Genomic DNA, 13,969 nt, shown 5'->3' on the forward strand with positions numbered 1-13,969 from the left:
ATTTCATCCAATTCCGTTCTGGCGTGATTGACTAACAAACATCCTTCCATCCATCGAAACTTTCACATTTATATAGTAGTATTGATACATACATTTCCGAAAATTAGTAAACACCATTAACATTTATTTATACAATAAATGGGGCAAAAAAGCAATAAGTCAATGAAAAAAATGAATAAATAAAATTATGTCACATTCCTAGGGAAACTCAGTGCCATCTCTTGGGAAAAGGCACTTCTAAAATACTTCGAAATTATCCTTAACTGCAAATAGTCATGTGCATGTGCTGTTTGTTATGATTCTGAATTGTTTTCGGTCGGCTGAATTGAAATGAACCCACGTAAACAGCTGATTTAAAAAACGTATACAGAAATTGTATTTCTATAGTTTAATCATTTTTCCGAATTATTTCAATCGATTCTAATACGAAGCATAATTTGAAAACATTCTATTTCTTATTCCTGCATTTCTTTGTATTCGATGATTTGTTTGTAAAACAAATCTGATTTGTTCCAAGGTGTTTCATCTACATCTATTTATAGAGGTAGGTAATTATTATTTATTATCATTCAGTGACTTGTTATAAAAATGATTAAAAAAATATATGATTTGAAGGAATGCACTTCTATACATCGGGTTAATTTTCCAAATATACTTGGTGTGGCATGTTTTGTGATCAAGTGAATTGTTTATCTCGAAATAGGATAATTTTGTCACCTTTAAGTGAAGAAAATGTAAAAAATTTCTCTAAGCAAGTGAAAAACTCGGTTATTATTTTTGAAAAATATTGTGCAAATGAAATGATTCAGTCCGAATAATAATCAAATATCTTGAATATACGTAGTCCTTAAAATATTTTAATGGAATATAATACATTTACAAGTTGCTAAACTGTCATTTTTGAAAATAAATGCCTTTAATTTTTAAAAATTTTCTATAAAATATACTTACCACTTATAATTTTCTCATATAAGTGGATGTTTTGTTGACAATGTTTATTATTTCTTTCCAAACTCGTTTCATTATGTAATATTTTAAATAACCAGTATACTGTTATTCTTCAATTTGAATAATAGGAAAATAATATTTAATGTATTAGAAAAATGTGTTTGCGATTTCTCATATGATTTGAAGGAAAAAATATTTTTAAAACCAGTTCAACATTTTTATATTCATTATTTCATTAAATATATAGCTTTCTAAATATTTGTTGAAATTATGTTTTTTAGCCTCTTGGAGCATTTAGTGTTAATCATTTAAAATGTAACCATTAGCATTAAGCATTGTCTATCTGTATCAATTATGCCAGTTAAATACAGGTAACAGCTCATAAATTTAAATTATAAAGAAATGAAACTAAGCATTTTGTAATATTTCTTAAATTACAAATTAAGTGTACAGATTAAGTTTTGAACCATACTATTCTTTGGAAGCAAATATATAAATATATATAAAGCAGGCTATTTATTATGAGGTTTTGAAGCTATAATAAAAACAACCCTACATTCAAATGCCACAAGATAATGTTCGCATTATTTTTACTTAAATTATATGAATTTATTTATTTTTATCTCATGCAGAGGTAATAATAGATTATATGTATATGCATACCAAGATCAAGGACATAAGGAAAATGAAAAATGAACATTAGTATCTTTTCAAATCACTTTTTAAATAACCAGAATATATTCTTCAGTTTTAATCATAGGAAAATGATGTTTAATATATTCGAAAAATATGTTTGCAATTTCTTATAGGGTTTGAAGGAAAAATAATTTTAAAACTAAATTAACATTTTTATATTTATTTTATTTTTGTTGACAATGCCTCTTTTCCAATGTTCTATTTTATTGCAAAGCTGCCATGTTTTCTTTTCAATCAAATTATTATCTCTGTTTTACCCTCTGACATTTAGCTTATTTATTCTGAGCTAATACAAATCACTCAGCCATATGAATAGTCATATATCAACTCTTTCACTCTCTCTCTATATATAGTTTATATAAATTTAAAAAATAATGTTTTACATTTTTTGTGCTTTATGTCTTCATCATAATAGCAACTTTATTTCAAATGCAGTATAAAGAATATTGGTATGTGACTCTGTAATCAGTAAATTGTACTTAAACATACTAAACTCATTTAAAGTAAATGGAATTCTGTTTTATTCTTGTCACAAATACCGTATTTGTTCTGTCTTCAAAATGAATAAGTTTATTCTCAGATTAAAAAGCATTTGACAGCATGTTATTTATAATTTTTTTGAGAATCTTTTTTTTTTTCCTTAATTTTTTTTTTTTTTTTTTTTTTTTTAGTATTTTATTAATTTGAAATATAACTGAAAATATATGCTCTAAATATAAATCTAATGTTTTTTCTTCTGTTAAATTTTGACATCATTTATAATGGACCATGAAAAATTCTAGGTTTTGTTGGATTTTTAAAATTTAATATTAAATTCATGAAAGTATTAAAGAGTAAGATCCAGAATAAAATAGTTAGTACTTTAAATTTTATGTTTGATAGCTGGTTTATTTTATCTTGTGAATATTCATTTACCAAGTTACACTTGGGAAATATAGAGGCTTAGTTGTTATCTAAGCAACTATTTTGTTGGTTTGCAACTTTTATTTTGCTACACATATATTTTGTAAAATATTGTATATAGATTTGAAATAGTAATTATGTTGAAACTAGACTTGGATATCAAAAAGTATATAGTAAATATTGATTGAATTAATAACATTGTGTATGAAATTATGTGCTTAGTGTAAAAATTGTTTTGTTGAAAATAGGGCTTATTCTAGTTATTGATTCTAATGTATAAACATTTTTCTTATTGATTGTATTTTAAATCCATTCAACTTTACAATAATAAATTTTATGCTGAATGAATAGAGAGAGATAATTTATAGAACATCCTTCTAATATATTGATTTCATCTATGAATATTTAATCCAGAGAAAGCTGCAATATGCTTCATTAATCTGATAACTTATAACTAATTTTATTTTTTTATTTCTTAATATCAAACTTTATATAATATGTTCATTTTTTTATTTCCTAGTATTTTGAAACTAATTACAGTAATTCTGCTTCATATCATCTGTTAATAACCAAAAGAAAATTAATTATAAATAAAATAAAAAGAAAGGCAGTTTGCTTCATATTAGAAGAGGAATAGTTTTCTTTCCCCTTATTAAGTAACTAATGTAAATAGAACGAAATTACTTATTATGAGTATGGTGTAATTCTTTAGTAGAAAAATGTGGTCATATATAGTTAATTGGTAACAAGAATATTAATCAAAAACTAAAAATGAATATGCTTTTCAAAACTTTATTCTGTATTTTTATGGATTCGGTTCTTTATATATAAAAAAATGACAAAATATGAAAGTTTTATTTCAGATTTTATTTCAACTTTTGTATCCTGTCATTTTGATTACTTATGACTTTATTAAAGTAACGTTGCCTTTAAATGAAACTTGACACCTTTTAAAATTGCAATATGCACTGATTATTTAATGTGGGCTTAAATTTTGAATCCTCTGAGTAACAAATCAATAATTTTATTTTGAAAGTTTGTAATATGAATGCTACTGCTGCTAGGGTATATTTATGAAAATTTCTTTTTATCTTGATCATTGAAGACCACTGCATTACAGGACAATAACCCTTGATTTTTAAAATGGATATAAAGTTGTATGCTTTATATTATTGTTACTGAAAATAAATAGAAAATGCTCATATTATTTCTTTCTTAATTTTTGTTGGCATAAAATTTAAAGAATCATGTTGCAAGGTTGCTAGAAAAATTTGAAGTTGAAACTTACTAATTATGCTGTTAGCATTTATAATTGCATAATTTTTAATTCATTTGAAGATACCTTTGATACCTTGAGTATGAGTCTCATGCACATTATGTATCTGTTTTTATCACAGATGCTGTTTGCTATGAATTAAGATAATGAGTTTTCAACTCAGATGTCATCTCACCACATGCATGTCTATCCCCCATACTTTTCATATAGTTTATAAATAAGATGTTAATCCAACAAAGACAAATGGGATATTCTCTCATTAATGCTTTCTAAAGACCTGTAAAGAGTTTCAATATTCATAAATGTTCTCCTTTCAAACAAATATTCAAATACAAATAAAGATTAAATTGTCTAAAAGAAAATAAATAAATGTTATATTTTATGATGATATGTTTGATCACAACTTTCTAATACAGGTAATTAAAGTAGCATAAAAGTTACATACTTTTAAATTTAATACTAATGGATTCCCCCCCCCTATTTTTTATAATACGAATCACAAGTGTGGTTTAAATAGTATGACATCCATGACTGCATTAAAAATGTTAATTGTTTAGTGAACTATAATATCTACAATTTTATTTTAATGATTAGTTTTAACCTGGTAATCAAGTAATTGCTATCAATACATTTCATGATAGTTTTATTGCTTTTCAATGTACAATTTTTAAAAATTTTCATATTGAAAAAAATTTCACACATTCATTGGATTTATATTCCTGGTATAGCAAAATATCCTTATCTTACCCAGGTAACAATTAAAATTTCTCTGCATTTATGATTAAGTTTTACAACTCTGTTCGAAGAGGTATTGAATAAGGTAATATATAGGTAATTGAATTTTTTAAATGTGCTCAGTTTTCTAACAGCTTTCTTTAATTAATTTCCTGCTTATCATTGTTTTATTATCCTTCTTTTCTTGTATTAATTATAGAATATTTGTAGTTTTTCCCATTTTCATTACCTGCAATTCATGCTTCAACATAAAATTTTAAGATTGTCCTTCTTTTGGTAATGTAACTCATTTATGTGCTTTCAGAATTACTCTACATTTTCCTGTAGGACTAATTAATTTAATGGTATTTTATAAATTATTCAAAAATAGAGAGAATGTTTTCTTTTCTTTTTCACTTTCTTGTAATTAATATTGCTTATAAGAACCAAACCTCACAGTTACTTTTTTACCTTACAGTTAACCTGAACAAATCCATATTTCAATTTTTAGTTTGCTTCCATTTCAATAAATCCAATTTTTTTTGTCTGCATATTTAAAAATTTTTTTAGATAAAATGTGTGATATACTGTCAGATACAAGACAGTGCCCTGTCATTTCTCAAGGTGACTCCTATTCAGAAAAAGAAATATTAACCCAGTCTTCAAATGAAGATGAAACAAATAAAGATGCTACACCTGAGGTTTTAGAAAAACCAGATTCAAATACTGCAAGTAAGTAGAATTGCATATTTATAAAACTCATATCCTTTGATTGTAATTATATTAGTTCTCAAATATGTATTTTCCCTCTGGAAATGTCAGTAGACATAAATTTAGATTTTTTAATGTGGAATATATATATATATATATATATATATATATATGTCTAAAAGATATAATTTAAGAATATTCCTTAAAAGATATATTTTCTTCCTTCCTGAAACTCTTTTTTTTTTTTTTTTTTTTTTTTTCAATTTCCCATTCTATAAATGAAAAAATTGTAATCATTCCAAAATTTGACCTCAAAATTTTGATGAATTTTGTTATTTTATACAACCCAAATAATCCCAAAGTCCATTTTTGGAATATTGTTTATATATGTGAACACAGTAACTAAAGTGACACATCAAGTTACATTAATGAGATTTGGCATATGGCCTAAATACCAAAATATTTATATAAATGTTAAATTTTGAAAATGTTAACAGAGAATGACAATACTCTTTAAAAATGCATACTAATTTCTCAGTACTATCAAACAAATTTATGTATTAAATGCTCAGTATTGTGAAAATGTATGAGGAAATGGAAGAACATTTCCAAGTTTTTTCTTACAACTTTTCCATAGTAAAACAAACAAACAAAACAAAAAAAAAAACATTCTATGAATATTTGTTAAAACTTTAAAAATTGGAGGAATATTTAAAAAGGAAAGAACTATGTTATATGGTTTGTATCCTTGTACTTTTCCACATTTATAGGATTGATGTGAAAATTTTTTTTCAGCATTTTGTTTTAAAATAAATATGCTGATTTTAATGTCTAATTTATCTATTATACACATATTCATATCCTTTCAGTGTCTCCCCAACTTCTTGAAAAGCTTTCTACTGGAATATTATCATTATATGTTGAAGACATGAAAAAATCTTCATCAAACTTGACCGAATTGACGTAAGTTAAAGGAATGATTTTTCTAACAAGTATAAGGTGACTATAAAATAACTTTCTGTTTGACAAGGCCTCAGCAATTAAAACCAATGAATGGTGCAAAAACCATGTTTTATATACAGAATGTGAAAGGTATGGAGAGATAAATGCTACAAAAAAAAAAAAAAAAAAAAAAAAACAGTACTTAATGCAAAAGAAAAGTCAATGCATTGAAAATGCTACACATTCCATTGAACCACATTGTTTTATAAGGAATTGCTTTCTGTGAGTTTTTTCTACTGTATGTCATTAATTTCTTTATGTGCATTTTTTTATAATTTGAATAGTGATAAAATTTTGCATTTTTTTTTTTTTTCATTCAATGTAATTTCTGACCCATTTTCAGTTGAAAGCATTGTCAGATTCTTCTTTTGGCCAACCTTAAAATCTTTCACTATCTCTAATTTTGTTGTTCATCTTTACAATTCTGAAATTTAGTTGCATTTCATTCATTAGTTTTAACCACATATCATTTGAAGCAGGGAAAGTTATTTTATGGGTACATTGTGAAAAATATTATGTATTTGCAAGTTCTGTTTATGACTATTTTTGGAACTATTATTTTTTAATTTGCTGAATGTCGTTATCTCAACTTTATTAAATCACCTGCAAAGTTTTTCTCTTGTGCATTAATTAGGATAAAACATTTTCATAATGTATGTCCTTTCTTGGAAGGGATATATATATATGTTCATTGGTCATTACTTATACCAATTTTATTTCAATTGAAGTTCACAGTGTCTCTTTTTTGTTACTAAAGGACTGTCATGCATGGAAGCATGGTATTATATGTACTATATTGTTCGAATTAATTGGGACTAACATGTTTTCTTGTCTGAGTTGATATGTAATTACCATTGATGTCACGAATCGCCTCAAACTGGTTATATCTGCCTAGAGGCAGTGTGACTAATAAACCCTGACTATAATTTACTCGTTTGACTGGTTTAAGTGTATCAGTAGTTAAGTTGTGAGCCTTTCAGCATAGCAGCTGTTGGTTGTAATTTTACGTTCCGTGTAACACACGTTACTTTTGCTTGTTCAAAGTGTGTGCTTTTTTTTGTGTGTGATGATGTATATTGATTTAATTTAAATCCTAATTAGTTTCCTGTTTTTTAACTGTTAAATTTTTCCATATTACTTTATTCTAAACTTTTCTCTTATTTCTTACTTAAAATCCCACCTTGTTATTTAATTATTGCCGGAATGCGCTCTAAAAATTGCTTTTTCTTTTATTTTCCATATCAGGAGTGAAGGGAATAAAATCCCTGGTGCCTATGCAGTTATTTCAAAGATACCTAAGATTCCTTTTCCTAAATCGACAATTGTCAAATAAATTCTTGTTGGAATCTTGCAGTAAAAACATTAAAGGGAAGAATTCTGTCACTTTCGCTCGTGTTTTCTGGTGCGAAAGTACGCATCCCGCGTTTGTCCCTGTGTAAATGTTATGCCTCCCGTAGTAAAATAAAGTTCCTTCGAAAAGTCTCTTCCTTTCGCCCTCGATCTGCCAAAATTATACTACAATAAATGAGTTGGCAGGATAATACCAGTTTCAAAAATCCTTCAATCAAATTAATAATAAAAAATTACCACGAGGGTAATTAATAATAAAAAATTAATAATTAACACAATTTAATAATAAAAAATTATGCTATCACATCATTGATGTGATAGCATAATTTTGGCACATTCGTCAATCTGGAAGATTAAAAAAATTTTTTTTTTTAACTTTCAATTTTATAATCTTTTGAGCTTTAGGGCTGTAAGAAAACAGTGCCTTATTTAAGTTTTATATTTTTCATTAATTATTTTATTTCATCATGATGTATCAAGAAGCGTTTATATGAGCATTCAATCAAACTGCACTTGGTCACAGTCTGTTATGAATTCTCTTTCTTATTATTTTTGCAGAAGGAATCAAAATATTGTTATAGAAACATTGGAACAAGAAAATGCGAGAGTTTCTGAGGGGTTGACAGCATATCCTTTAGACGAGATGGTAATTATACATTTATTTGTAATTGATACAAATATTTTAAAATGTCTTATTCTTTTCTTTTCATTCCATATTAACAATGTTGTAATAATAATAATTCATAATAAATAACAATGTTGTAATAATAATAATAATAATTTATAATAAATATGTTCATCTTACTTTTTGAAGTTTCCTTGATATAGTTTTTTTGGTACAATTCCTTAATAAAATTTTAACGCTTAATGTAATTTTTTCTTTTCAGAACAATCATTTTGTGCTGGGGATTTATTTGTATTTCATAAAATAATGAATACTTTGTATTTCCTTAAAATAATTACAACAAATAATACACTGCATTAGAACAAGTTAGCACAACCAATTATTAATTTTTCTTCTATGTTATGTGCACCTATAGAGCCTATTCCTCTAAATGCACTGTCTACACACATGTTATGCTTATGTATACAATTATTCCTGTATGTGGAAGGTTTAATTATACTTTTCATTTACTTCTTTTCAAGAAATTCTACAAAATTTGCTAATTTTTTAATTTTTTAAGCAGCATCTAAAGAACTAAAGAAACTTATTGTGTTATAATAGATTTAATTAGAATAATAGTTTTTTTTGTATTAGATTAAATGAGGAAAAGAAATAAAGATATAAAGTATGAATTTTTAAAAGTGTAGGTATTGTTCATGAAAATTGAAATTAGAAACAATTTAGGAGGAGTTAAAAGATCCAGATTTGGAGCAGAAATGAAGCATGTCTTATTTTAAATACAGGAAAATCATGAAAGATGTTGATCAAGACAGCAGGAAAAGAGGAAGGCTTGTATCACATACTTGAAGAAATATGTTATGAATCATTGAAATTTTTTGAAAAAAAACTTAGTTGGTTCTATTGATTTGATTGACTATTAAAATTATTTTGATTTTTAAACTAATCAAGACTTTATATCTAACATTCACAATTTTCATGAGCTATTGCTTTTAAAATCTTTTACATTTTATTCTTACTTTCTTAATAGCTATTGATCCTTTCATAATAGGTTTATTGAATTATAAAGCAAAAGTTTGTGCTTGGTCACTAGTAGACTTTATTAAGCAATAAATTGACACTTATGAATATTGTTTGCTTTGATTCTGTTAAGGATGACTTAGATGTGAGAAATAGAAAATGATTTGAAGTCTAATAAGAACCTTAGAAGTGTGTACAGATTGTTTCTTTTTAGTATTTATTTATAGGTATCAAGTATGTCATATTCAGATTGACTCAATAAATTATTCTTTCAGATGAATAAACAGAAAAACAGTGCTTGTAATTTTATTCCTCTGAATTTATATTAATATAATCAACAAAATTGTGAACTAATTAAAGATTTCTTATAATTAGACACTGGCTGAAATATTTTTTCTTTGCTATGGTTATGAATTTTTAGAGAAAGCATATTGTTTATATAAATTTATTGATCCTCACTGTTTAAATGTTTGAATATATTTATGTTTTCTTTAATACAAATGCATCCAAAACTATTTTTTTGTAGTTGTTATAGTTTTTCCTGTGAGTGTTATTAATAGATTAATTTTTAATTGTTTATTTAGTTTGCAAAAATCAAGCTTTACCACCAAAAGGTTTTACTTTTGAAAAAAGATATGCTGTCAATCCATGAAAGAACATCAAAGTTAAAGGTAACATTTAATACACAATATTATTATAATTTCATTGGTATAAAAAGTTCTGTTTTGATTATATGTATCATTTTATATATCATCCTTCAATTTGATATATGACTAGTATTATTCATAAATGTATTTGTGTGTTTTGGATAGTAAATGCAAAGCATTTACTGACAAAGATGAATTTTCAAATCAAATTTTGAAGAAAATTATACCTGTGCATACAACATTAGGTCATGATGATGCTCTCAAAAGATGTCTTTATAGCAAAATAGTGAATAAGTAGAACATTTAATTAGGATCTTACGAATGTCATTGCTACTTCTTCGATTTTGTTGTAAAGGAAATAATACTATCTGATTTTGGGATAAATATTCAGTTGCAGGAATATACTCGGTGAATTATGAGGTCTAGATTTTATGAAATTTATAGTGATCTATTATTTAAAAAATTGAGATTTGTTTAAGAAATTATACTAATTAAAGCTAAATGGTAAAAGCACACAAGAAACATAAATTCATTAAAAAAAGTGACTGTAGATAGCTAGGAAAATTTGACTTTTATATTATTTAAATTGCACTAGTTTTCAAATCATTTGGATCAAATTTTTACAATCCTTTAAACCTTCATTTTTCTTAAAAATATTTTTTTATCGTGTTTTCAGAAGGATGAGCAATGTGTAATATGCTATATATAAATTCGTAAAATTATTTTTACAAATAGTGATAATGCATTGAAATAAAGCAATAATGCTAACACATATGTACTAATAAAAGGAAGTATATAAAGAAAATAGCCGTCCTTTCGGAAATTTCGATATTTTCGTTCTTGATTATTTTCAATCTATAGTTACTTTATTTTTCATTTGATAGATATATTTTAGTATCATAATTTATTGTAAGAGTTTTTATGTGCTCAATTGTTTTAGTGATAAAAGTAATAAATATTTTCCAAAATAAGAATTAATCATTTTTTCTTTGAAATTGTACTTTACAATTTGTTTCAATAGTTACTAGAATTTTTTTTTTTTTTTTTTTTTGCTAAATATTTTTACAGTAACATCTTTTTTTTAATTGCTTATTATTTATGTTTATTGCCTTTTCCTGTTTAAAAGGATCTTTAGCTTATTGTTAAATTATTAATAGCCATGAATTAACATTGTGATAGATATAAAATTCATTCTGTCATGGGCTTATTTTCAAGCAGTAATTCCGAAATAACCCAAATCACTTTATAATTTAAATAAAATTTGAGTAATAAACTGAAATTTAAATAAAATTTTATTTTTGGTATTTACTGTTATAGTTTTAGAAGTAATTATTTCTGAGCTTGTAAACCTATAATTATAAATTTAAAAACCAATTAAATTTCTTAATCTTATTTCTTATTTAATCATCCGTTAGAGGATCTTGTGCCAAAAAAAGTAATGAAATCATATCAAAATATTATGGTAATCACGAATTAATTTGTTTTATTCTTTTCATAAGAGAAATAGAAATGGAGATTCTATGTAAATATTAATTTAATGAAAATAAAGTGATTAGAAATTAAAAAAGCTTTATTTTTCTTTGGTTTTGAAAAACGCACATTTTCAATGGCCTTTATTTGTGGCACTGAAATGTCTTTTTTTTTCTTTCAGAAACGTGCTATGAAATTACAACAACAAAAGCAAAAAGAAGCCTTACAAAAAGAGTTGCAACGAGATCGTGAAATAGAGAGGGATAAACAGTTAGCTCCAAAAATTGCTACAAAATCAGTGCATGGGAAATAAAGTGTATCTTTTAATAAGAGCAGGAATCTTTGTTATTTATTATATAATATGCAGTTTTCTTCTGCATCAATGTATAGTTGATAAATCACTCTTTAAATAATATACTCAGTTTCTGACACTTAGATTATGGTTTGCTTGACTGTGCTAAATATGGATGTCATATAATTTTCTGTTTTTGTAATTTCGATTCTGCTGATTTCTGCTAAGAAATCAAAAACTTCATTCCACCTTTTTCTTTTTGTGTATATATTTATATCTATATATTAGATTACTAATATGAGGGTTTATCCTATTTGTCTAAAACAAATTGTAAATATGTTATTTTCTTATGTAAAAACGATTTATTTTCTTCTAAACTTATAGAATGCTAATTTTTTAATTATTTATATGATGATTAAAGTGTTAAAACAAAGAAAACTGTAAATTCTACATGTAAGTTAATACATGATGTTGGAAGTATAAAATTATATAGCATGTTTTGTTATTTCAAAGAATTTATTCTTGAATTATGTATGAAATTCTTTCACGTTCATGCCTAAGAGACAGCTTCCAGAAAAGAACTATGACTTGTTTTTCACTTTCATCCTCCTATGCAATTAATAATTATTTATTTCTAGATAATAAAGATTTTTTTAAATAAATTATTGTACTTTTTGATGTAATTGACATACACTGAAAGTTTTGATTATGGAAGAGTCCTTCATGGTATTGACCTTGTAGTCCTATGCAAGCATGAAATTTATATTTTCAGTTAATATCAGCATAGCTTGACAATCACAAAGCAAATTATCATTTTCTATTACCTATTATTATTTAATTTTCTGCTGAAAACTGCTAAAGTAATATGATTGCTAAAGAAAAAAGTATTAAGTTAAGTATTCTGATAAAAATTCTAAACTAATAAAGCATTTAGAGATTGTTTGTCTTGCTGCTTATGCTGAGACTATGAAATTATGATAAAAATTCGAAACAGTATTGGACAGACTTGATATATTGAACTTTTCATGACCTAGTTTTATGTGTATCCTAGACTTGTGCTTCTAATTGTTCTGGTAAATAATGTTTTACATCTGTTTTTAAATCACTATTACAAAGTCTAACAGTCCATATGTACGATGCATATTTTATTTTTGAGCATATTAAATCATGTTGAAAATACTCTAAAATAATAAAGGTATCTCTATATGACTAATTATGTTGTACAATATGCACATATCAGTTTGAAGGTGAACTCCATTTGGTCACTTTTTTAATTGCCTTTTTTTCAAAGCCATTATTTGCCATTTCTTCATTGCCAATATTTCAGAATATGTATTTGATAGCATAGTGATGATTTAAGTGGTTTCCGATTATACTTAATTAAGTGTGATATTAAGTGTTTATATCACACTTGTGTTGATATTATTCTAAAGCTTTATCATTAACAGAATTTATATTTTTTACTGACTTATTTATTTGACTTCTAGGAAAATAATTTTTTAAAAATTGAGTTGCTTGCGGCTCCTTCTCAGCTTAACCGTCTTAGACAGCTGTCTAGTTGAAAATCTGCTACTGCAAATAATTTTAAGCTTACATTCTGAATATTGAATGGCATTTTATATGATAGGCAAATAAAAAAAATCACCAACAAATGAATGAATATGTAATGAGAATTCAACTATTTTGTTAGTTTGTGAACACTTTTTTACTTATATGTGCAATCTGGTGATCCAAATTGTGGCAACCGTTTGTGGAAAACTTATTTCTGAGGTTTGAAAGTATCACTTTATTTTAAAGTAAACAGCACAAAGGAACATCATTGGAAAGAGAATGTAAGCAACAATGCCAATCTGACATTTATAGCGGATATTGAATGCTATAGCAACTATAAAGAAAAAAAAAATGAAATATATATATAAAAAAATTATAAAATTTTTCTCATCATTTTGACTGACATTTGAGTTATTCTTAGCATAAATTATGACATTTCAACACTTCCTCATGAACACATGAACAGACCCACATCTCTTTTCCGTTTTATCGTATAATCTCACGATTGAGCTTTTGTTGCTTTTAATTGGGGTTTAAGGCAGATTTGTTTCTTATAAAGGTGGTTATTTTGTCTGCTTCAAAGATTTTTGATTGAACTTGAATCTTATAGATAATTCGGCTGCAAATTATGATTATTTTGAATTCACTTTTGTATACATATGAAGCATAATATACATCAAAATTCTGCAAACTGAGATATAAATGCTTTGCTCACTTAAAAGAATTTACTGCTAAATGATTTCTTGTTTGGCTCTAGTTCATCTCTG

General features: G+C 25.6%; 1 protein-coding gene across 1 annotated transcript; it reads left to right on the forward strand.

The window, feature by feature from the left end:
- Positions 1 to 205: 205 nt before the first annotated feature.
- Positions 206 to 12,332, forward strand: LOC129961091 (biogenesis of lysosome-related organelles complex 1 subunit 6-like). Its single transcript, XM_056074912.1, has 6 exons — positions 206 to 544; positions 5,108 to 5,269; positions 6,118 to 6,211; positions 8,159 to 8,246; positions 9,827 to 9,913; positions 11,541 to 12,332. The coding sequence occupies exons 2-6, from the start codon at positions 5,113 to 5,115 to the stop codon at positions 11,670 to 11,672; spliced, it is 558 nt and encodes a 185-aa protein (XP_055930887.1). The 5' UTR covers positions 206 to 544; positions 5,108 to 5,112; the 3' UTR covers positions 11,673 to 12,332.
- Positions 12,333 to 13,969: the final 1,637 nt, after the last annotated feature.

The sequence above is a fragment of the Argiope bruennichi genome, chromosome X2, assembly GCF_947563725.1.
Source record: "Argiope bruennichi chromosome X2, qqArgBrue1.1, whole genome shotgun sequence".
Classification (NCBI taxonomy): Eukaryota; Metazoa; Arthropoda; class Arachnida; order Araneae; family Araneidae; genus Argiope; species Argiope bruennichi.